The sequence below is a fragment of the Gopherus evgoodei genome, chromosome 9 (assembly GCF_007399415.2).
Source record: "Gopherus evgoodei ecotype Sinaloan lineage chromosome 9, rGopEvg1_v1.p, whole genome shotgun sequence".
NCBI lineage: Eukaryota > Metazoa > Chordata > Testudines > Testudinidae > Gopherus > Gopherus evgoodei.
In genome coordinates, this window is record NC_044330.1 from 3,086,832 (window position 1) to 3,112,374 (window position 25,543).

At 50.9% G+C, this 25,543-nt stretch overlaps 1 protein-coding gene across 3 annotated transcripts in view; it reads left to right on the forward strand.

Moving 5' to 3' along the window:
- The window catches only part of FGF12 (fibroblast growth factor 12), a 306,312-nt gene that overhangs the window by 178,022 nt on the left and 102,747 nt on the right, over window positions 1-25,543 (forward strand). The window contains exon 1 of one of the 3 annotated variants that reach the window (XM_030576183.1): window positions 17,712-17,997. The exons of the other annotated variants lie outside the window; for them this stretch is intronic. Coding sequence (XP_030432043.1) covers window positions 17,799-17,997 — 199 coding nt within the window. The 5' untranslated portion in view covers window positions 17,712-17,798. Of the gene's footprint in view, window positions 1-17,711; window positions 17,998-25,543 lie in introns of those variants that run through there. 3 annotated transcript variants of the gene reach the window in all.

The following is a 25,543-nucleotide window of genomic DNA, read 5'->3' on the forward strand; positions in this document are numbered from 1 at the left end:
CACAGTGGAACAGATGAGCAGCGTTATTTGCGATTTCCAGAGGCAGAAATGGAGGGTCTGGCTTGCTGAAGCTGGGGAGAGACCCCTGAGATGACTGATATTCCCCCCAGCACTGCAGGGTGGGGTGTGAATGGAGTAACTGCCCCTGGTGTCATTGAACTGAATAAAACATCATGGAAACCTTTCCGATTGCCTTGGGCCTTGCAAATCCCCCCGTTGGTTCTTGGGGGGTGAGCCCTTCAGGGCAGGGCTTGTCGGTTTGTTGTGTGTTTGTATAGTGCCTGACCTCACAGAGCCCTGACCCCTAACCGGAGCCGCAGTGTGTACTGTAAAACAACCCCCCCCACACACACACTTTTCCTTTCTGTCTCAGAACTGAAATGCAGGGTCCTAAATTGACACTGTCAACTAAAAAAATCCAACTTCTGTCTGAAAATGTGGTGGCTATTACAGGTGTCACCTATGAGGGGCCGGGGAGCTGGCCATTGGGGGAGGCTAGCTCCCAGCCCCTCCCCTTGTGCCCGAGCCTCTCCCCTTCCCCTTCTCCCCCCCTCCCCTGCAGGAGCCCAGAGCACCCCCACCATGGTCCGCAGCCCCAGTGTGCCGGGGGCCAGCCCTGGATTGCTGGGTGGCGCGGTCTGAGTGCCGGGCTAGCAGCGCAGCCCCAGCTCCAGCTGCTCAAGTCCTAGGCTTGCCAGGTGTTGAATGCCCGGTTGAAAAGGGACCCTGGCAGCTCTGTTCAGCACTGCTGACCGGGCCATTAAAAGTCCAGTCAGTGGTGCAGTCAGGCTCCCTATCCAGCTCCGCGCAACTCGTGGGAAGCCGCTGGCATCTCCCTCTGGCTCCTAGGCGGAGGGACAGCCATGGGGGCTCTGCCCGCTGCCCCGCCCCCAGCACCAGCTCAGCTGCTCTCATTGACCAGGAACCGCGGCCAATGGGAGCTGAGGGGGTGGTGCCTGCAGGCACGGGCAGCCATGTGGTTGCACCTCTGCTTAGGAGCCAGAGGGAGACACTGGCAGCTTCCCGGGAGCTACCTGAGGTAAGCACTGCCTGGAGCCCGCACCCGGCACATCCTCCTGCACCCCAACCCCCCGCCCCACCCCAGAGCCCGCACCCCCAGCCGGAGCCCTCAACCTCCACATACCTGTCTTGTCCAGCTGTTCCCAGGGACGTGGGGTCCACTCACGTCCTGTCTTGTAATGAGCTATGCCCATGTCTGCACACACAGCCGAGCCCTTAGTACCTGGTGGCTTCCCAGAGTAGCCGGCCCTTATCCCGAGTGGGCAGCTGCTAGAGAGACACAGTCACATGTGCTGAGCCAGTGGGCATTAGGAGACAAGTGAACTGGGGACACTTGTGGTGTTAAATGTCTGTCCGTCTCCATTGTTAATATGGGCATGACACTAAATTCTGACCTGGCCAGGACATGTCTGACAAATGCCACCCTGGCCACGCCTATGCCATCAGCTCGATGGATTTTTAAAATGTCCCCAAAATAGAAATTGTGCCCAACACATAATAAGCCCCCTTATCTTGTGAGATGGGTCAATAGTGTCACACTCCTTTTGCGAATGGGGAAAGCTAGAGCCCAGAGGACAAGTGACTTTCCAGAGGTCACCCAGTGAGTCAGTGGCAGAGTTGAAACCAGCGCTCAGGTTTCTTCACCAAACTCAGTGCTTTGTTCACCGTTTGGGGATGACTTGAATGTTGATCGGCAACGTTTGCATCCCAAGTTGGGTTTTGTGCTTGAGAACCAGACAGATGAACCTGCTTAGCACAGGCTAGTTTAGGGCCAGTTTACACAGTGTTTTTGTACTGCTTTAACAGGAAACAATGATAGTAAATCGTACAATTAAAACCGAAAGACTGTAACGAGTCCGAAGGGTTAGAAACAGGCAAGGAATTTCACTGTGATGTGATTTCTGGTTGGACAGTGGCCTACTGCGTACTGCAAGAGGCCAGTCGTGGAAGGAGAGATCTGTTGCTGCTTCTCTGAATTTTGTCTCATCAGACGATTAAGCCTGGCGAGTGGCAGCTTTACAAAGCATGGTGTGAAATAGTCTTTAACCTCTTCTCTACCTCCTTCCACTTGTCTGTTGTGCAGTGACAATTCATTTCTCAGTAGTAGTAAGAAGCACCATAGAATTCCGGTACAGAGCGGCAAAGGAATGCACAGAGATTTCCTGAGGAGGAGGAGTTTTTTCCCTCCCTTAACACTAAATATATAAGGACACTTGAACTCTCTTAACCAAATGTTAATGGCAGATTTGCAGGGGACTCAATACGGATTGTGACAAAGTTCCTCCTCTACCTTGGTGGGTCCTGTGCTTATTGGAAGATTTACTCACCTCAGTGATCTCCCCCACAGTCTGGGTCAACTCCTCCTGTGTCTGATCAGGAGTTGGCAGGTTTGGGGGGAACCCAGGCCCACCTTCTACTCCGGGTTCCAGCCCAGGGCCCTGTGGATCGCAGCTGTCTATAGTGCCTCCTGTAACAAGTGCACGACAGTTACACCTCCCTGGGCTACTTCTCCATGGCCTCCTCCAAACACCTTCTTTATCCTCACCACAGGACCTTCCTCCTGGTGTCTGATAACGCTGGGACTCCTTAGTCCTCCAGCAGCACAGCCTCTCCCTCTCAGCTCCTTGCTCCCAGCTCCTCACACACACTTCCTCTCCTCTGACTCCTCCTCCCCTGACTAGAGTGAGCTCCTTTTTAAACCCAGGTGCTCTGATTAGCCTGCCTTGGTTGGCTGCAGGTGATCTAATCAGCCTGTCTGCCTTAAATGGTTCTACCAGGTTCCTGATTACTCTAGTGCAGCCCCTGCTCTGGTCCCTCAGGGAACAGAAAACTACTCACCCAGTGACCAGTATATTTGCCCTCTGCCAGACTCCTGCACCCCACTGGTTTGGGTCTGTCACAGGATATTATAACTGTTTTGATTAATCAGTGTCTGGCTGAGGCCTGTTTGTACAAACAGCCCCGGGGGCTTTTAAACATATCGCTGGTGCAGATTCTGTAACAGTGAAATCTGAGATCAGAAGCGGCTCCAGGCCCCAGCACGCCAAGCGCGTGCTTGGGGCGGCAAGCCACGGAGGGCACTCTGACGGCACCACGGAGGCGACAGGCACAGCTGCAGGAGGTCCACCGAAGCCCCGGGACCAGTGGATCTCCCACAGGCAAGCCATCGAACGCAGCCTGCCTGCCGTGCTTGGGGCAGCGAAATGCCTAGAGCCGCCTCTGTCTGAGATACTGTGCTCAACTCCTACCACAAGGAGACTCGGGAGAAGACATCAGCTGTGGAGCCTTTCACTTCACCTGGGTTATTGGTTCAGCTCTTTGTTGAGTGGTTTTTTTCTGGTCTGTGTGAAGTTGGTCCCAGTCGTATTCTTGTTAGGAAATGTGTTTGGAGGGATGGAGGGGATTGAAACCATAAGATGTTGCAAAGTGGCCACAGATTTTGGCTGCCCAGCTTTAGACGTGCAGGGCCTGGTTTTTCAGAAAGGCTGTGTCCCTACAACGCCCTGTGGAGCTGGGGGGTGAGGGGTGGGGGCTGAAGCTACCTGGGACCTCAAAAATTATCCTCAAATCCTGTTATAGACTCATAGACTTTAAGATCAGAAGGAACCATCATGATCATCTAGTCTGACCTCCTGCCCATTGCAGGCCACTGAACCTCACCCACCCACTCCTGTAATAGATCCCTAAGCTCTGGCCGAGGCACTGAAGTCCTGTTTAAAGGGTTCTAGTTACAGAGAATCCACTCTTTGCACTAGCTTAAACCTGCAAGTGACCCATCCCCTCGCTGCAGAGGCAACCCCCCCGCCGCCAGGGTCTCCGCCAATCTGTCCTAGGGGAAAATTCCTTCCCCAGCCCAAATCTGGCAATTGGTTAAACCCTCAATGTGGGCAAGACCCAGCAGGCAGATGCTTGGGAAAGAAGTCTCTGTAGTGACTCTGTCAAGCTGGGTTCCCACAATCAGAGGCAGGGCCGCCCAGAGGATTCAGGGGGCCTGGAGCAAAGCAATTTCAGAGGCCCTTCCATAAAAAAGAGTTGCAATACTATAGAATACTATGCTCTCATTGGGGTCTCTGCAGGGCCCGGGGCTGGGGCAAATTGTCCCACTTGCTCCCCCCTCTGGATGGCCCTGATCAGAGGCTGCTTTTGAAAGTGTTGGTGGGAGGGATTTGCCCGCCTTCATGCCAGAAGAAGATAATCCAAGCTCTTTGGTTTGGCTCCAAGCCTACACCTCCTCTAGCTAGTTCACCTGCTACATGAAATGACACAGCGGGGAAGTCTAGCAGCGTGGAAACATCTGGCAAGGTTAAAGAAACTTTAGAGTTAACATTGCTTTCCCAGTGACCAATGGACAGGTAGCAGAGACTAGCCTGACATCTGATTCACTTTAAAGTGAGCTCCTGTTAAGTGCTGTCTCTGCAGGGCGCATCCAGCTGATAGCAAAGATCTGCAGGAGTGGCTTTCAGATCAGAAAAGCTTGTTGGATGTTTTGAATGATGGTAACAACAGAAGCGCTGGAGTGAATCACCCGGTCCCTCTCATTACATTACCAGCGACGTTTCTCTAAACACACACTTGTGTTTTGTTGAGGTTTTATCTTTATAAGCACCTCACTAAATCAGAACATTAGACAAATTCCCCAGTTAAATGATTTTCTGTTGGCAGGACAAATATAAAATATAGCAATTTTCCAAGAAATTAAAGGGATACTGTACATTTAAAAATCTGCTGCATACACATCAAGTGCCTTCATGTTACTAGTAACACCCGATTATTGAGAGAATTTTAAAAATCCAGTGTACTAGTCCTGTCACTATTTATGTGTTAAAAAGCAACAAAGAGTCCTGTGGCACCTTAGAGACTAACAGAAGTATTGGAGCAGGAGCTTTCATGGGTGAATACCCACTTTGTCAGATGCATGTGGTGGAAATTTCCAGGGGCAAGTATAGATATGCAGGCAAGAATCAGTCTAGCGATAACAAAGTTAGTTCAATCAGGGAGGATGAGGCCCTGTTTATTTATGTGCTGTCTACTATTCTCTCTGGTGGGTAATGAAAATCTATGAAATGTCAATTTCACTTTTGATTCACTTTCAGTTTCATTAGGTCTGCTGTGGTTGGATTCCAAAAACTGCAAGAGAGACGTGTTCTTTGTTTTAAAGATAAATAATTTGCATTCAGTCTGTGTATATTATGGAAGTATTTTCCCTTTGAGTTCAATTTTATGAATGGTTTGTTTCTACAAAATTGGAAATCCGGGCCAAGCTTAACCTGTTAAGTGGTTAGAAGAGGAACAATGTCTGGAAGACGTCACAAATCCTACCCAGCAACCGTGGGTAGGATTTAATTTTCGTTGCTGGATGTGTTCAAGTGCATGATGAGATCAGGATAAAATACAGTCTGTTCCATAGGAAATGTTTGGCGCTTGCCTCTTTAGAATGGCTGGTTACTTACGGAAACCCCCTGGAAGAGATGGTGAGGCCATTGCTGTGGAGTTTTGGTTTTAAGCACCCTGTAGAATTCTGTCATGGGGATCTCAGTCTCCTTTACATTGTATAGGGACTTAGACTGATTGCTGTGGATCCCCATTTAACTGCTGTCAACCCCTGCTGATGTTGGCTGGGTTCGTTGGATTTTCAAAGGAGCTGAAGAGTGCAATTGAGTGCCCTTAATTCCATTGATACTCAGTGGGAGCCAGTGTCTAACTCTCGTTAAGTCTCCTCTGGAGAATCCCTGGGTTGTATTATATTGAATGGGACTCTTCCAGGAGGGACGTAATACACAGAGCAACAGGAATCGCAAGGTTAAACCACATCACTGGGAATTCAAAGTGCTAGAGGCTGAGGCTTGCAAGGGGCACATCTGTGGAGACTCAGTAGGACTGGGGTGCTTGGCTCACTCATACTTCTTTGAAAATCCCAGTGTGCAGCTTCAGAACGGGTGCAGGGGCCGTTAGGGGCCTGCTGGAGAACAGGTGCAGCTTCAGCTGTGTCTGAAGCTAGTGAAATGTCCCAGGCTACTCTGTGCAGGATGCTCTAGATAGTCCCAGCTCTGCTACTGACTTCTTGAGTGACCTTGGGCAAGTCACTGCACAACTCTGTACCCCCCTCTTTAAAGGGGAGGGGAGAGAGAACACTGCCCTACCGGATAGAAGCCTAGAGGCTTAATTCAGTAATGTCTGAGATCCTCCAGTGGAAGGTGCAAGGACTATGCAAAACAATTCTATTTCCCCAATGACTTCTTTGTGAAATCTGTGCTTTCCTATGGCGTGCATCACCTCTGTACCTTCCTGTATCCTAGCTATCCCGCACAGAATCCCACTGCCATTTGGGGGAGAGGCAGCTCTTGGAGGCACCTGCCGGGAAGTAACAACTGGGTCAGAATGGCAAAGTATCATGTTTGCTTCCCAGCAATGAGCTGGGACCCTGCTGGGGCACTCTAGAAAGGAGGAGGCCCCCAGAGATGGTGCCTGGGACACGGACAGCGTATGAGGCTGGGCTAGGGAAGAGAAGGAAACGTTTTGGGGCCAGGCACCTGACTGCTGGCCAAGGACAGCCTACTGGGCTGGGACCCCCCGACACATACGCTGAGGCAGGACCAGCGCCATGTTCAGGAGAAGGGAGCTGGCTGCCAGCTGCAGGAAGAGGTACAACCCCTCAGTTGCTGTGGGAGGGAACGAGGCACCGAGGAGGGAGGAGGAACTGGGGTCTACCTCTCCTGGGGAGCGAGGTGCTTCAGAAGCTATTTGCAGAGGGACCCTGGCCACAAAGAACATTTTAGGCCCCCTGCACCCTGGGGGCCCAGGGACACCAGAACCAGGTAGGAACACAGGCTGGGGGCTGCTCTCTGGCACCCAGGGCAGGCAAAGAATCTGGGGCTCCCCACAGCACCTCAGGCTCCCTGAGCAGCTCTTACCATGGTCCGACTCTGGCTTCTGGCCTGGCCAGGGGGCAGGACCTCCAGGGGAAGAGGAGAAGCAGGGGGCAGGGCCAGAGTTCTGGCGCCAGTGGCCCCCCCGCTTCTATCCAGGTTCCTGCGCACCTGTGGGGGCCCCCAACTTGGCCGGGGCACCTGGGCACAGGCCCCCTGGGCCTGTTTGTTAATTCACCACTGGCTCTTTGCCCTGTGCAGGATAGTCCTGAGACACCGCTGAAGAGTGGCATGTGCCTGTCATGCCCACCCCCCCTCAAGGAAGCTGTTTGTGCAAGAAAACACTGACTTATCTCTTCAGATCAGGCAGGCAGTTGAGTCAGCTCCCTGTGGCCCGTACCCCAACACAGAGCCGAGCTCTCCTTAGTGACTGGGAAAAGTCTCTTCGGAAGCCTCCCAGTAATTCCTCAAAGTGCTCACTCAAGTGGCTTTTAATTTAGATTCCCCTCCCCCGAGCTTTCTGATTGCAGAACCCAACTAACTGTGTGAATTAGGATCTGTCAAAAGAAATGAATGCAATTCTCCCTCCATTTTATTTTATCGTGAATGAGCAGTACTAAAAGCTACATGAACCATGAGCGTGTTAGAAGACTGCATTTTCAGTGGGCCAGACCAGAAGCATTCGATCATAATGAAGAAGACTGAAAGCTCTCGTGAGTTTCCCTGCGTAAGCTAGTTCTTGGCAATGCTATAGCACTATGTATTGGAGTATTGCCTGGCATTTTCTGGGAGTAGGACCCAGGAGTCCAAATTCTGGGGCTTGTCTACATGGGAATGTTGAATTGGTTTAACTGGTTTAACCTAAAGGGTGAAATTAAACCAGTCTCGTTAAACTGGTGCAAATACCCGTGTGGACGTTATTGTTCCAGTATAAGAAGTCAATTGGGAACAGGGGTTTGCACTGGTGTCATTAAATTGGTTTTAGAAACGTATCTATGGTAAACCAGGTGCCTGCTAAGAATTCCCAGGACCAGCCAAGCCTGAACCTCAGGATTTCACGCCGCAGCTGTAAATATCACTCCCTTTGCTGACATCTGAGCCAGAAAGGAGTCCACACTACGGCCGATGCTGGCCCCAGCTGGGTCTATAGAGGGGAGCATGAATGGGGTAGCAGCAAGGGCTGTGATTTATTAGTGGGACAAAGGAGTGGCTTCTCCAAGGGCTGCTGGTGTCCGACTGTAAGGATCTTTAATGACCGTGTCTCATTTTATGTCCTGTTGGAAAAATGGGATCAACAACAGCACCAGGCTGGGACATGAGCTTAGGAGCAACTGGAGAAGGAAAAGTGTCTTCTGTTGAATCGTCTGACTAACTTCATGCTGCAGCTGGTTGTTCCTAGAAGGCATCCTCTGTGCCGTACCCTCCATGAAGCCAGAGAGGTGTCCCACACAGAGTTAGTTGGAGGTTAGTATTAATATACTGGAGAGGCAGGATCCAGGGTACGTTAATCAGGAGAGTAGAAGAGAGCCAAAAATTCATTAGTGGGGGAGAGATGCAGCTTCACTAATTGGAGGAGATGAGAGTCTAAAATTAATGGTTAGGGGGCACCTCGAATTTGTTAATCATAGATTCTCAGATGTTTGGGCCAGAAGGCAAGGGACCATTCTGATCATCTAACCTGTATAACACCAGCCAGGGAAACTCACTCATGATTTCTGTATCCAGCCCAGAACTTGGGGTTGAGCTTGAGCTGGTCTGTTAGAAAGAAATCCACTGTTAATTTCAAGACATTCTGTCATGGAGAATCTATCACAGCCTTTAAGTTGTTGCTGTGGTTAATTGCCCCACAGTTCTCTAGCTTCAACTTCCAGTCCGTGGATCTTGTTCTGCTTTTGTTCCCTGGACTAAAGAGCACTCTGCTATTGAAAATCTTCTCGACCCTTATCCAGTCATCTCTTATCCTTCTCTTGGATAAACTCAAATGACTGAACTTGCCAAGTTTCTTCCAGTAAAGCAGGTTTTGTCATAGCTCCGATCATTCTTGTAGCTCTGTTTGGAATCCTTCCCACTGTCTGAACATCCTTTTTGAAGGCTGGACAGCAGAACTGGACACGGTGTCCCAGCAATGGTCTTGCCGACTCTGTACACAGAAGTAACACCACCTCCCCAATTCTCAGTATTCTCTAGCTCATACATCAAATGGTTGCATTTGCCCTCTTAGCCACAGCACTGCACTGCGTGGATCTCCTGTTCAACTGGTTATCGAGTGTTATTTCTACCTGCTTTGCAGAGTCACCACTTTCCCAAACACCATCTCCACTCCTAAAGTATGGCTATTTCCTTGCTACTCCATGTCTGACCCTGCATCTGGCTGGATGAAAATAAATCTTATTTGCATGCCCCCAACTTCCCAAGTGAAGCAGATCTCACTGCATAACTGTCCTGTCCCCACCTTTATTTACTACTCCACCTGTCTTTGTATCCTTGGCAAATTTGATAAGCAAGGATTTTAGATTTGCTTCCAGGTCATTGGCGAAGATATGTGGCTGCGTTATCTGCAGAGCAGTAAGTGTGTGTGTGTAATTAGTGCCTGGTGTAAAAGGAGGGGGGCAGAACTGGTTTTATTAGGGGAGAGTAGAGTTGATTTATTGCTGGGGAAGTTAAGATGTGGGAATTTAAATTAGTGTGGCTAGGAGAGGCCTTGGGGATGTGGCAACATAGGTACTTGCAGGTTTAGTCCTCAGGCCTCCTATGTTAGGAGACCTCAGCTGTGTTAGAAGACTCCATCTTTCCTGCTGTACAGTTTAGTGGTTAGCAGATCTCTGCCGCATGGGGAGAAGCAACCGAGTTGTTTTAATAGATACAATCTGGATGCATTTAACTTCAGAGCGCTCCTGTGGGTGGTATTAACATCCCCACAGCTCCTGTTCTGCAGAGCTTGATTGCGGCAGCTGAACAATCCTTAGTCAGACCTGTTACCCCTCCCCGTCAGCTCCCTGAATTAAAAGGGCTCCTGTTGGGAGAGGAAACGACAGGCTCTCTCCTTGAAGCACAGTCCTTCCCACCCAGCAAGGCTCAGGCTGTCACTGGCTGAGCCAGGTGTGCCTGAGCTCCGTGTGAGGGCAGAGGCTGCATTAAGAGATAAGGGCAGAGGCTGGGATTGGGGAGCTTTCGTGGGCTGCTTAAGCAGTGTGCAGAGATGGATGCGCAAGACTCAGGACCACAAGGGATTTATTTTTTGGCTTTGATAGCAGCATTTTTCTAACTCTCACTGCTGCTGTGGTAGGTGTGGGAGGGAGACCCAGCCCCTTTGCACTCACTAGCTTGTTGCCAATAGCCGAATCCTTCCAGTGAAACAGAAGCCCTTGGAAGACTGTGATGGGTTTTTTTCCCTCCTCCTCTTGCCTCTCTATCATCCTCCATCACACAGTCCCCCTCCGCTGAGATCTAATCAGGAAGGTTCCATTTGACTTTCAGCAAAGTCAGCTCGCTGCCGGCTCGACGTGGAAAGGCTTCACCTGAAGCCGCTGGGCACGGTTTCGGTCAGCATCAGCGCTTGTGCTCCTAGAGGAGCCGCTTGACTGTGAGATTGGGGTGCAGGAGGCAGTGTTTCTGCTCCTTAAACCCTGGGCTGGCCTCTCTCCACGCCCCTTCAGCCCTCCTGAGACACAGGCGGTGTAGGCCTGTCATAAACAGATAGCTAAGGGTTAATGTTCTTTTACCTGTAAAGGGTTAACAAAGGGAACCAAACACCTGACCAGAGGACCAATCAGGAAACAAGACTTTTTCAAATCTGGGTGGAGGGAAGTTTTGGGTGTGAGTTCTTTGTTCTTTGTCTTGGGTCTGACCCTCTTGGCTCTGAGAGTGATTTTTCTATCTCCAGGCTTTTTAATCTTTTGTTTCCAAGTTGTAAGTACAAGGATAGTAAGACAATAGGTTTATATTGTTTTTTTGTATTTACATGTGTGTAGTTGCTGGAATGTGTTAAATTGTATTCTTTTTGGATAAGGCTGTTTATTCATTTTTTCTTTTAAGCAATTGACCCTGTATATTGTCACCTTGATACAGAGACCATTTTATGTCTTTTCCTTTCTTTTTATATAAAGCTTTCTTTTTAAGACCTGTTTGAGTGTTTTTCACTAGTTAAGGCTAAAAAATGACGGGAGGGGGGAAATCTCTGTGTGTTAGATTTACTAAGTCTGACTCTGCATACCCTCTGGGTGAGGGGGGAGAGAGATTAGATCTCTCGGTACTTGTATTTCAAGGACTTGAAGCAGGGAATCTCCCAGAGTACCCAGGGTGGGGAAATCTGGGAGGAGGTAAAGAGGGTGGAATCCCTTTGTTTAGATTCACGGAGCTTGAATCTGTATATCTTTCCAGGAACCCAGGGAGGGAACACCTGGAGGGGACGAGGGGGAAGGGAAATGGTTTATTCCCCTTTGTTGTGAGACTCAAGGAATCTGAGTCTTGGGGTCCCCCAGGGAAGGTTTTGGGGAGATCAGAGTAAGCCAGACACTGGAATCTTCTGGCTGGTGGCAGCAATATCAGATCCAAGCTGGTAATTAAGTTTGGAGGTTTCATGCTAGCTTCTCATGTTCTGAGCTCTAAGGTTCAGATCTGAGTAGGACAGTTATGACAAGGCCTAGCAGCTTCAGAATTCCAGGGGGTTGCAGGAAGGTGGGGGGCCCCCCCAGGAATTTGGTGTTATTTAGCACCGCACACCCTTGCAGGCAGGCGGGATTTTAAGGCCAGACAGCCCTGATGGGTCTCAAAGCACGTTACAGGCTCTGGGCCCAATTCTGACTCCTAGAGAGCAGAGCCAGTATGCTACCCCTAGGTCTATGTAGCAAGTGCCTCCTGGAGATATAGCCCCGACAAACACTCTCATTAAAACAACAGCCAAGCCACACAGTTCCCATGGCTTGATGATTAGCAGGCCCTTAAACCTCCCTCTCTCCTCCTCGATCTCAGGGCAGCACCGTGTTCCCTTCCTGCCCCTGCAGTGGAAGGGAAGTGAGCACAGGTGTCTGCTCTGGGATCTCAGGGCTGTGAGAGGCTCGAGCGCCAGGCAGGGCGAGCTCGCGTGTGGCTGCTTCCATGCCAGCGGGGTGCTGCACGCCACGTCCCCAATCACAGGAGCAAGGGCCTCTGCCAGCCCCACTGTGTCACGGGGGAGGGAACTCCACAGCCAGAGGAGTAAGGGATGCTCTGAGGAGAGCCCTGCCTTGCACACCACTCCCAAGGAGAACAGGTGCGTTACACGAGGCTGCGTCTCAATCATACCATGCAGAGCTGCAGTGATAAAAAAAAAACTCCTAACCTCAACGAAACTCCGCATCCCCAAATGAGCGGGGGGGATTACCCTCCCCCAGGCTGTTGCAGCGCTGCTTTCTCCCTGCCCTGTCTTGGCAACTGCAGTGCCCCACGGGGCCCTTGCTGGACGCATGTCTCCATGTCCATCTACGCTGTGATAATAAATCCGCAGCACCCAGTCTGGGAGCCCTGCTCAGCTGACGCAGCCTCGCGGGGCTCAGGCTGCAGGGCTAAAAATGCCATGTAGACATTCAGAGTCGGGCTGCACCCCAGGTTCTGAGGCCTTCCCCCCTCAGGGGCACCTAATTCAGCATAAGGACAGTGCCCCCCTTCTCCTGCTCCCCTGCCAAAGGCAATTGCAGTGTGATTGATGGGCAGGGCTGCTGTTAACTTCAGGGCTCTGGATTTGTGGAGGGCTTGTAGCCTGGTTTGCAAACAATCCCAAGGTTTTGATTTGTCATGCAGAGGTTGCACTGGCATGTTTCTTCTTTCTAGCTGGACGGGCAGAGCCGGGGGGGGGGGGGCAATCCTGCTGTCCTCATGCATCTTCAGTATTGTAGTCCCATTGCAACCCCTGGGCGACTCATGTAGTCGGGCAGGTGTGGAATCAGGCCACTGGATGCCTCAGTCTCACTTACGCTGCCCTGATTGTGGCAGCTCCATGTTGGGCCCTGATCTTTAAAATGCTTGGGGATTGTCTAAGCCCTTGGCAGTGGCAAAGGTTGGTATGCAGATCAGTCCCGGTTCATCCTGGTAACCTCACATGGGTAGGGAAACTAAGGCAGAGAGAGGCAGCAGTTTGCTCAAGGCCACCAAAGGAGTCTGGGGTGAGAACCCAGGGCTTCCTGCCTCGCCATCACTTGCCAGCGCCTTGTGTGTATGCGGAGCGCAATGGAACCTGAGATGCCAGTGCATTGGGGCTGAGGGAGAGACTGAATTCCAGTCCCACCATTGCTCACACTGCATCAGCCCCACTGGTACTGTTCCACTAGGAGCCCTAGAAGAGCGGGCCACTGTCTGCCCACACTATGCCAATCAGTATTGTCGGGCTGGGAGAGGTTGAGCCCTACAAATACTGCCCCTCTGGTAAAGTAAGATTGTAAAAAAAATCCTGTTTTGAAGAACTTCGTTCCTGGCCCCTTTTAATGGGCACCTCCATAACACATGGAAAAATAAATAACACAGCATCAGGGTATGGCCACACATATCTGAATTTCCTCAAAGGAAAATGCATCTTGACAGTTTCATCTCCAGGCCCCCGTGATTGCCTTTCAGTGAGGTGAAGCTTCCTCCCGCCCTTCCTTGATGGAGATGAAACGTCACAGGAGAGAAATAAAAGCTTCTATGGTCAGGTAGAAAAATCCATTTTTAAAAAGAACCTATTGTTCCTGTGAATCCCAGTTCCCTTTCGTGCTTTCTTTGGTTGGGCTGTTGATGTGCTGCTCCCCTCCTGGTTCCGTACTGCATTCCACACAACTATTTACATGCTGTTTGCTTGAAGTCGCTGGCAAATTCATTCCTGCATTGAATCCTCTCTAGGCTACAGTTGTTTTTAAAGACATTGGGCAGGCTAATGAATACTCTAGCGATGAGTTGCAAACGTTGTTTTAATTGAATCTTTGAAACCAAAAGAGGGGGGAGGGATCTATTGAAGAAATTGTTTTAATATGGCAATTGGCAATCAGATAATGCAGTCTCTTCTACATTTATTAATAAGACCTAGTCAGCCGTAAGAGAAAAGAGCAGAAAACAAGCCGGATTTCCTACTCTAGTGCTGTTTTAGGGCCAGTTACATCTCTCAAAACAAAAAAAAATTCCTAAGTGGCTCTGAGAATTCTTGCTAGCCATCCAAACCCTGCATCGTAAACAAAATTAGCCCGAACAGAAAAGAAGTGAGATACTCTAGGTCCTTTTCTTGAAGGATACCAGGGCATGTTTTTAAAAGAATCCACCCATGTAGAGAAAAGGGGGATCACCAAAGCTACGTGAATTTTAATGATTCTAGACAAGCAAAGGGAAGCTACCTTACAAAGAGAGACATTAATAAAACATGGGTATGGGCTTGATTCTGCTTAATAAGCAGAGCTGACAATGCACACCCTGTAGATGTAATTTACATAGAGTGGAAATTAGATACAATTCTAAAGGTGGTGGTAATGTAAATTTGAAACTCAACAGTACATCCTTACTGGAATTGCTGCTCTGCTATCAAAGGGCGAGTTAGACTGTCAGTAGTTATAGGACAGAGCTGGAAGTTGTCTTTTTCCCCTGAGCTATTGACGTATGATTATTTGTTTTTAAAGTGGCATTACATTTTGAATATCTTAATTGTGGTGCATTTGTTTTCAGTGGCTGTGCAGGGACATGTAGCTCAGGATATGCGCATAGTAAAACGGTGATATATGTCTAATGCCTGAATCTGCAGAACATAGTTTATGATTTTGGAAGCCTGTAGGAAGAACAAGCTGGATATTCAGTTAGCAATCCCTAAGGCAATATTATTGCACTTCGTTAAGGGAGATGCCAGTAACCTCACTGATGACCTACTTAGATCGTCCTGTTTAGGAGGTAAGGGAATGCAGTTCTGGATCTCCTCTCTGCCCCAAACCACAAAGCCCTGCACTTCAGGCAGGACTCAGTCGTTAACCTTGGCACGGAGGATGCGAGAGCTTATTCATGTCGTGAACAAAACCTTTAAAATGCTAGTACTGAGCCCAGTCCTGCAAACGCTTACCCTGGGTGCGTGCTTCGTGCGTTGTCCACGGACTGCAGTGGGAGTGGTCCACTAGTAAGTCCTATAGGCCTGATGCTCGTTGTGGTGGTGGGGAATCAGAATCGAGGCTTGGTAACGTGTGCAGGATTGAGCCCGTGGTTTCCAACTACAAATTCAAAACAGGCTGTCTCATTACAGAGGGCACTGAAAGATCCCTTCAGCGTGGTCTGAAACTCTTTCTCTGCCTCAGCTGGAATCCACGTGCTTCTGTTCCTAATTGTTTAAAGCCCTTATCACATGTACATGGGAAGCCTTTCAGACTGAGGGAAAAATAAGTGTGTGTGTTTAAGGGGAAGTGATCCGACTGGGCCAGGCACTCAGTGACTCTGCTCAAACTGGACCAGGTTTGCTTCTCGTTACAGACAACGGGAAGACTCCTACTGAGCAGGATGGGATAGTGGAAGTCATGGCCCACTCCCCTCAGAAAGAAGCTGGTACTCCAGAGGAGGAAGGTGTTTGCAGCCAGCCAAAGGTCGTTGCCCAGTTTGAGGCTGAGAGAAGAGTTCTCCCCCCCATATGGGGGCTGGCACCAAAAATCTCCCACTGACTCAGGGTAGCTGCCCCATCCTACCCCTCTTGCTGACCAGAATGGCTCTGCAGTATTGGGGTGGCTTCTGACTGACTTTCCCCCACTCTGTGCAAGTCATTCTTATTATCTATAGGGCTGCATGGTGCTTTACGGATATGTGAGGGGGCACCCTTGTTCCCAAGACTTTGCAGCCTGGAGGTGGGACCTGAGAGGTAGAAACTATCCACAGTTTCGACAGCCGACCCTGACTCGGTTTCCAGGCATAGGCTCTAAGAGCTGCAAGGTGGAAGGCAGCAGATGGTGGTGATACTAAACAGTTTTACAAGTTCTCTTTGTATTTCACAGACTGCACAGGCAATTAGATCTTGGATTAATGCTTCTTGCTTGTGGTGCCTTTCTTTCTAGAGGCACTGCCAATGGCCTGTGCAAGTCTGTAGGATTATCTCTCATGAGGATCATTCTTGGTACAGAGCTGCTGCACGCAGGAAGTTAACTGCACATGCAAAAACTGGATGTCAAGACAGGATAAGTAATTCTGTCATTTCAAAAGTCAGGGACTAAAGCACTCTGCATTCTGTTCAGAGAGACTTGCAAGCTCTAGGCTGGGCTCTGGGGGGACAGGGGAAATCTTTCTTGGGAAGGTAGCAGGTGGGTTCCTCTGAAGATGCAGCTTCGGTACCTGCTCGCAAAGAGCTTTTTTTTATGCTGGGTCTGTGCCGTGCGCTGCAACATTGTGCGCTGCCAAGTGAAATCATGCTGAAGAGCTGCTAGGGCTCCGAGCTGCCAGGCGCCCAGGCTTGGCACATATCAGACACTGGCTCCAGCGCCCGGCGGGGGGAGGCACACGGCGCTAGGTCAGTGTGAAGTAACAGGAGCGCCCCGGGCACCAGTCCCCCTCTGCCCCCAGGGCTCTGTAGGACACAGCTGGGGGGTGCTGAGTCTAGCCGGTCCCGGAGAGAAGCAGAGTATCCTGCCCAGCCCCGTCCGCCCCGGGCACTAGTCCCCCTCTGCCCCAGGGCTCTGTAGGACACAGCCGGGGGGTGCTGAGTCTAGCCGGTCCCGGGGAGAAGCAGAGTATCCTGCCCAGCCCCGTCCGCCCCGGAGCCGCTGCCGGGCTGCAGTTCCCTGGCTCTGCCGGGCGCTTTCTCATCCGAACCGCGAGCACGTAGGATTGCGCAGAGCGGGAGAGGCGAGGAAGGAGGCTGCGAGTCTCCCGGAGAACCCGGCCGGGCGGGGGCTCGCCCCAACCCTCCCGCCGCGGGCCGAGCACTCGCAGCTCAGCTCATGCATGGCAGGAGGGGGGCGGCGGGCGGCGGGCGAGCCCCGGCCCCCCGCGCCTAGGGCGGGCATGCGGAGCGCCCCGAGCCCGGCCGCCACACAGCGCCTCCGGGGGAGTTAGCGGCGGGAGGGGTCTCTGCTTCGCCCACCCCCGAGAGGGGATGGGGACCGGCCGGCGGTGAGGCGAAGCCCCGGGGCCGCCCGCCCTCGGAGCCTGCTGTCGCCGGCGGATCCTTAGAGCAGCAGAGTGAGCAGGCGACCCCCCAGCGGCTGGGCACCGGGGCTCTCCCGGCCCGGGACCGGCGGCCGGAGGAGGCGGCCCGGAGCGCAGCGGGGGAGGGGGGGTTCTCCCCTTCCCTCCGTGCATTGCACCGAGCGGCGCGGGGCGGAGACGGGCCCGGGCGGGTCCCCGCGGGCCGGGGGAGCGGAGCGCAGCGCGACCGGGACCTGGGCGTGCGGCTCCGCGCCTGCCCTGAGCGGAGCCTGCAGCGGGGATTTGTTCCGACCACGGAGCCAGGCCAGCTCGGGCCGCTTCCCGCCCCGTCCCGTCCCGCAGAGCTCGCCGGGGGCTCGGCTCGGCTCCGCCGCGGATGGACTGACGCGCCTGGCCGGTCCCCAGGAGCTACAGCCCGGCCCGCGGCAGCGGGGGGATCCGCACCCTGCCGCGCTCCGGCTTCCCGAGGGACCCGCTGCCCCAGCCTGGCTCAGCCCGCGGGACTTGCTCTTCCGGAGACCTGCCTGCTACCTCCCGCCCCGGCTCCGCGGTACCCGCCGCCCGGGGACTCGCTGCCCGCCCCCGCGGGGCTCGATGGTGGGTGGCTGCGGCGGCCGAGGGGGGCGCAGGGTTGGGCGCGGGCTAGCCCGGGCCTCCTGCCCCTGACCGGCTGAGGAGCTCTGGGGTGCAGAGCGGAGAAGCCCCCCAGCCCCGCCCCGCCCCGGATTCCGCCCCCCCGGGGCCCCTCACCCCGGCCTCCAGCCCCCCCGGACGCTCCAGCGCTGGCCGGGCCGATGAGCGGCCATGGCCGCGGCTATCGCCAGCTCGCTGATCCGGCAGAAGCGGCAGGCCCGGGAGTCCAACAGCGAGCGGGTGACCACGTCCAAGCGCCGCTCCAGCCCCAGCAAGGACGGGCGCTCCCTGTGCGAGAGACACGTGCTGGGCGTCTTCAGCAAAGTGCGCTTCTGCAGCGGCAGGAAACGGCCGGTTCGCCGGAGACAAGGTCAGTGACCCCGGCCCAGCGGCTGGAGCTGGCCCGGGCAGCGCTTTCAGCTCCTCCCCTGCAGCCTCTCTCCCTCTGCGCCGGTCCCCTGCCCTGCCCTGCCCCAGGAAACCCCGGCTGGCTCTGTAGCAAACTTCAGACCCTGGGGCCAAATCCCTCCTGGTCCCTTTCCCTGGGGTGAATGGGGCTCAGCCCCTGCTCCCCGGGCTCTTCCACCCCAGGGGGTTCTGGATCCTCCTCGCCCAGGTGTTGAAGGCCAGCCCCACATTCCAGAGCTTGCCTGCTCCAGAGTTGGGACTGGTTAATCGGCAGCAATAGCAGCAGCTGCCTGGAGACCACTTCTTCCTCCAAGCCAGTGCCCTAGTTAGGGAAAGGCTTTAGCATTAAAAATGAGCATCCCCATCCATGGGAAAATTCTCCCCCTGGAGCAGCCAGTTTGAGAGAAGAGACACTTTGCACTCCAGACCCACAGCTTTGATTTCTTCCCTCTGACTCTGGTTCAGCTGTTGGTTAGCACTTAACTATTCCCCGGGGTCCTCCCAGGGGTTTGTATTATAGATCTGCATTGGCCTGTGGCCAATAACCGCTATGTAGCTGTCTGGAAACAGTGGTGAAATTGAGCCCTTTAGATACCCAGCAATACAGTCTCTTGTCGTTTAACCTAGTGTTGTGTTTCCCCCTTGACTGTAGATAGTATTGGCTTTTTAACAGCCTGTTCTTGTTTCCTTCCTCCTGACAAGGAACTCTATAAATCCAGGGCAATTAAAATTGTGACTACTTGATAAGCAGATCCAGGAGGTGCTACTTCTCAAGTGGAGCTGCTTTGTGAATCCCACTAGCATGTGATTAGTTTAGAGACCGTCCAGATGGCAGCTGCACTAACAAATGTGGAATACTCAGATCACAAGGGGTGAGAGAAGGTCTGTCCTGTGGGCCTGCAGTGTCCTTGTGCCCCATGTCTGTGCCATGTGGACTGGAAGCAGGTGTGATCCACTAGAAAACTTCTGAGTTTTCAGTACATGTTGTCTGCATTTCCAAGAGTGAAGACGTCCAAGTGCAGTTCAGTTTCTACAGGGCCCTCAGCTCCCATTGATAGTTGTTGGAACTCTGTGCCTTGCAGGATTGGGCCCTAACAGTTTTATCTGTAGAAAACAGTTATTGTCTCTTTCCTTTTCCCATGTACATTACAGAGATTGTTACAAACCGCCATGCTTCCTCGCCACGGTACAGGCCACACACCCATCAGCCACAGGTTAGAAAACACTGGGTCTTGGTTAGCGTAGCTCTTTGGGACATCAGTAACCTTCTGCTGATCTCGTTAATCCTCACGGATTCGTTGTTCACTGAGAGATTCTTTGTTCCTTTTTTGCCCAACTGAAGTCAGACAGACAGACCTAGCTAGGACCTTGAGTGTAGCTGTTGCCTGCGTGGGCAGTGCATTGAGGAATTCAGCCCATAATCTAGTGAGGGCTGGAAAGGAATGGGGGAAGAGCCTACCGAGGAGGAAGGCTGGGCATTATTATTGTCCACAAAGAAGAAAAAATGAATCAGTTGAATCATGATGGTCGACAGCAACTCACATGCCATCGGGCTGAGACTATATTTAGCTGGTGGACTGGTTCTGCACTTGAAACACCCAGACAGAAGCTGGGTTCTGTTACTGTCTTTGGAAAAAGTTGCTTAGGAGGGAATAGAGCTGAAATAGAGTGCGGCCCTGTGGTTTGCTAGTATAAAGCAGAGATAAAAGGAACAGAATAGCAATGGTCTGTGTGCATCACCATGACACGGCCCCAACTTGTTGTTCTCATTCATTAGTTGTAGGAGCGCTAGCTATGCCCAGCTTGCCAGCGTGCTAGTTCACAGCACCAAGATAGTCCCCCAAAGGTCAGTCCTTTTCCTTAGGGAATGAGTCTTGGTCGAGGTGGAATATAAATTGGGAATCTGTTCCCAGCAACTCCTGCAGCCACAAGCAAACTCCCCCTTCCCCACGTCAGAGAGGCCAAGAACTGACCACCATGACGACTGAGCAGGTGTGTAGCCTCCAAAGACAGCCCCTTCTGATTAAGGTGAAGGAACATTATCATACAGTATCACCAAGTTTACCCGGTCAGGTGTGTGTGTGCAGGGGGATCGATCTAAGATATGCAAGTTCAGCTACGAGAATAGCGTAGCTGAAGTTGACGTATCTTAGATCGAATTAAATGACTTACTTCATGTCCTCGTGGCGCTCCGCAGCTTCCCTGTCAACTTTGCTTCCGTCTCTCGCCGAGCTGGAGTTCAGCAGTCGATAGGAGAGCGATCAGGGATTGATTTATCACTTCTACACCACACGCGATAAATCGATCCCCAATAGATCAATCGCTATGTGCCGATCTGGCGGGCAGTATAGACATACCCTCAGGAAGCTTGCACTGCTCCTAATCCTGCATCCATTGAGCCTTTAGATACCCAGCAATTCAGTCTCTTGTAGCATAACCTAGTGTTGTGTTTCCTGCAGGGTTCCAAGCACCTCCTTAAAGTGCTGCGTGCCCCCAAATTCCATGGACTTCAGTGCTGGTTGAAGGTGCTAAGTAGCTTGCAGGACCAGTCCCACAGAAAACAATGAAGCTTTTATCTTTGATTTAAGTGGGGGAAGGAAGGGAGCCTGTATAAAAATAGAGCAATACCGTGTAGAAGGCTGTCAATCATTTGCCTTTCACTTGCACTACATTCAGTGTGCAGGTTTGAAGAAGCAGGCGATGTTAAACACCCTTTAACAGTCTGTTTTCATTCACATTATTCCAGATTTTGTAAATAGATGGTTCTTCATATTGCACATTATGTTCCTGGACTTGGCAGTGGATGTACCAGAACTGTGTCCACTGAGTTTGCTGCTAATGAGAGCACCTCGTTTAGGAGTTTATTAATGCTGGAAGGAGTTATTCATTGCAGAGTTTCTCTTGTGTATGGACGAAGATACGCAAATAAATGAAAACGGATTTAAAAGGAAAGCGCACAAATGGTGTGTGACCTGTGAACCCCCATGATTACATTTCCTTACTGATTTGCTGGCTCAGCAGTGTATAAGTTACTAAAGCAGTGTCAGGAAACACTCACTTTCAATGGGGTTAAAAATCTTTGGTAGAAATGGTACGTTGCTAGGGAAATTACAACTACTTTCTTAGCCAGGCCTTTGCCTTACTGCTCTACTGAATAAGGGCAAAATGTGTAGCATTTACACAATGTCTTTCAACGATAGTGAGTGCTCAATACACTTTACAAAGCGGAGATGATTCTCCCCATTTTGTAGATGGGGACACTGAGGCACAGAGCTGCTGGATGACTTGTCCAAGAGCACAGAAAGACCTAATTTTGTGAATCTCATCCCAGTGCTCTCTTCTCTGGGCCTCGCAGCCATCTGTATGCTGTTACATTGAAATCGAGAGGGGTTTGGAATGGGTCACGTTCAAAGGATGCTCTAACAGAAAAAGTAACCTCAATGGTGACTATATTTCCTTTGTTTTGAACAGTATTTTCAAAGAGTTGGTGCATCTTCAGCCTCGAAGGCATGAAAGTTTGTAACACCCAGCGCAAGCGGTAGCTATAAATAGACGAGGTAGTAAATGTATGTGTGTAAGCAGCATTCTGCAGTGCTGAGCACTTTGTGCCATAATCTGCACCCTGTGCCAAGTGGGCTTGTAATGCCAGCACTTGTGTGAGGGGAGATTCCAATCAGATGGCACGTCACGCTCACTTCGCACCAGGTGTGAACGGCGACCCAAGGCACCAAGCAGTGGAGAATCTGGCCTGTACAGTGACAGTCTGTAGCCAAAGATATCAGTGGATAACGAGAAGAATAAAGAGGGAGTGCAGAAAAAATTCCACTCTGTTGACCCTAGTGAAATACGCCTTAACTTGTAGAACCGGCACTTGTTTGGTCTGGCTTTTCAGTGGGTAATGACAACTCTCCGTGCAGCCTTTATGATCTATGTTGTGTGTACACACACACAGGCTCTTAGGGTGTAAGAACAGAGAGGGCTATGTTGAGCTGCAAACTTGGAGACAAAAGCTTATTCCTGGTGTCTGGAGTTAGTACAACCCATCAGCAGCAATTGTACAAATGTCCTACAACATTTCCCTAAGAGGTCCTCCTCCCTGTTCCAACCTCTGGCAGTTTCCTCCAGCATGCAAAGCCACTTCTCTGTGTTTGGCCTCACAGAGAGGACACCTGCAAAAAGAGAACAAATATATCGTAGAAAACAATGCAAGGTGCACCTAGGAAAGCTTAAACCTTCTGATTTTGTTTCTGGGGTGGGGCACTAAACTGGAAAGATAATTAACCTAGTCCCAGATTTGGACCTTAGCGTCCAAAATATGGGGGTTAGCATGAAAACCTCCAAGCTTAGTTACCAGCTTGGACCTGGTACTGCTGCCACCACCCAAAAAATTAGAGTGTTTTGGGGCACTCTGGTCCCCCCAAAAACCTTCCCTGGGGACCCCAAGACCCAAACCCTTGAGTCTCACAACAAAGGGAAATAAATCTTTTCCCTTCCCCCCCTCCAGGTGCTCCTGGAAAGATACACAGAAGCAACCTCCGTGAATCTAAGCAGAGGGAGCCCACCCTCTCTAATTCCAGTCCTGGAAACAAAAGCACTTCCCTCTTCACCCAGAGGGAATGCAAAGTCAGGCTAGTAAATCTAACACACACAGACCTCCCCCTGACTTCTTCCTCCCACCAATTCCCTGGTGAGCTGCAGACTCAATTCCCTGGAGTTCCTCACTAAAGAAAAACTCCAACGGGTCTTAAAAGAAAGCTTTATATAAAAAAGAAAGAAAAATACATACAAATGGTCTCTCTGTATTAAGGTGACAAATACAGGGTCAATTGCTTAAAAGAAATATTGAATAAACAGCCTTATTCAAAAAGAATACAATTCAAAGCACTCCAGCAACTATAGACATGTAAATACAAAAAAACATATAAATCCTATCTGATCTTTTGTACTCACAACTGGGAAACAGAAGATTAGAAAGCAGGAAATAGAAAAATCCTTCCCATAGCTGAGAAAGAGTCAGACAGACAGAAGACAAAGAACTCAGACACAAACTTCCCTCCACCCAGAGTTGAAAAAAATCCTGTTTCCTGATTGGTCCTCTGGTCAGGTGCTTCAGGTTACCTTTTTTTTTCAGGTGAAAGAGACATTAACCCTTAGCTATCTGTTTATGACACGACTGTAGAGGGTGTTTTTGCAGCATGAGTTCGAGAGAACATGCTGAGAAGAAGAGAAACCCAAAGCTTAACCCAGAGAACTAGACAAAGCAGCTTTTCTGTGATCTCTACGACGTTGACAAGCAGTTGCATCAATTAGCATCCCCTTCACATGCGAGGTAGAGCACCCCATTATTCACTTCCCCCTCTTTATCTTTTTCCTACTTCAGTCCTACCCTGAGAGAGAGTCCTGGGCCAGAGGGCACGTGCAGCCAGTGGCCCTGACCTCACCCCGAGTCCTTCATAGGGGCCTGCGATGGCACTGGGCTCTGCAATATATAAGCATTTGCCACGTCTCCTCCTGTGGACTCTCCATGGCCTGCCTCTAGTGCAGCAGAATAAGTGAGCTGTATCGGGTGTTCTGGGGGCCTTGCACACTGGCGGGAAAAGGAAGCGGCGTCAGGCAGCACATCCATGGAAGTCGATGAGAATGTTGCCCAAGTGCAGACTGCTGGATGGAACCCACAGCACCCATTATATCCTGAAACTGCATGGCCATATCAGACTATTTTCAGCGTCCTCCCTACTCTCTTTGGCCTCACCGTTCACGAGCTTCCAGCTCCAAAGGCTTAGCTCACGGTGCTCTTGCCAGTCGCCTTCGCCTGGCAAAGATCAACCAAATGTTGCTTTTACTTCCTAACGTGAACCTTGTTGTCATTCAGGCAGGGAATGTTCGGCTGTTAAAGCTCTCAAGATTTTTTGTAACGTGAAGGAAATGGTTCATTTGTAGGGACACCAGCTATGTTGGTGGACATTGTAAAGGGATGCGGGAATAGCTGCCAACAGGGCAGGCGATCCTATACCTTTCACCAGTTGCCACCTTCACCTAGAAATGTTTTAAAAACACTATACCCCCCAAAAAGCCAAAGGAAGGAGCAGTAGCCCCTTCTGTGCTTTGGGTCATTCTCTGCAGCCACAGGAAATGAACTGGTTCCTCTTCCCAAGCCCTGCCACCCTGCCCTCTGCAGTGCCTGCCTCTCGATCCATCTGGGGGCTCTGCCCCCAGGGATTAGTGCACAGGGCATCACCAAGGAGCAGTGCTTGGGACACGAAGCTCTGTCAGAAACACCTCCTGGCTGCAGCAACTCTGCGTCATGGCTTCCCAATCTGCCGCTGATCTCGTCACGGCTTGCAGGGCTGCCTTTCCTTGTCCGCTACCCCTGCGTGCCAGCACGTTTCTTTCGGAAAGCTGCCTGTCTGTCTGTCTGTCTGTCTGTCTGCCCCCTCTGGAATCTGCCATTCCCCACACATTGCACCAGCTTTGCCCTGTTCCCCTAGGGACTGTGGTTGGCTTGCAAAGGGAGTACAGGACTTACTAGGGAAGCAGCATGATCCAGTGAATGAGGCATGGAGATGGGCAACTCCGAGACCCAGGGGTGTTCCTGGTTCTTCCATGAGCTTGCTAGGTTAAGTCTGCTTTGGTCAAGTCATTTCTGCGCTCAGTTCCCACCTCTGTAAATTGGGTGGATGGGTGACCAGTCAGCTTAACTTCTGTATCGGAAAAATTGTGGAGCAAATAATTAAGCAATCGATTTGCAAACATCTAGAAGATGATAAAGTGATAAGAAACAATCATCATGGATTTGTCAAGAACAAATCTTATCAAATCCAACCTGATAGCTTTCTTTGACAGGGTACCAAGACTTGTGGATAGGGGGAAGGAGTAGATGTGGTGAATCTTGACTTTAGTAAGGCTTTTGATACTGTCTCACGTTACCTTCTCTTAAACAAACTAGGGAAATGCAACCTAGATGGGGCTACTACAGGGTGGGAGTATAACTGGTTGGAAAACTGTTCCCAGAGAGTAGTTATCAGTGGTTCACAATCATGTTGGAAGGGCATAACGAGTGGGATCCCGCAGGGATCGGTTCGGGGTCTGGTTCTGTTCAATACCTTCATCAATGATTTAGATAATGGCATACAGGGTACACTTATAAAGTTTGCAGATGATACTAAGCTGGGAGGGGTTGCAAGTGATCTGGAGGACAGGATTAAAATTCCAAATGATCTGGACAAACTGGAGAAATGATCTGAAGTAAATATGATGAAATTCAATCAGGACAAATGCAAAGTACTCCACTTAAGAAAGAACAATCCGTTGCACACATACAAATTAGGAAATAACTGCCTAGGGAGGAACACTGCGGAAAAGAATCTGGGGGTCATAGTGGGTCACAAGCTAAATATGAGTCAACAGTGCAACACTGTTATAAAAAAAAGCAAACATCATTCTGGGATGTGTTAGCAGGAATGTTGTAAGCAAGACACTAGATGTAATTCTTCCGCTGTATTCTGCGC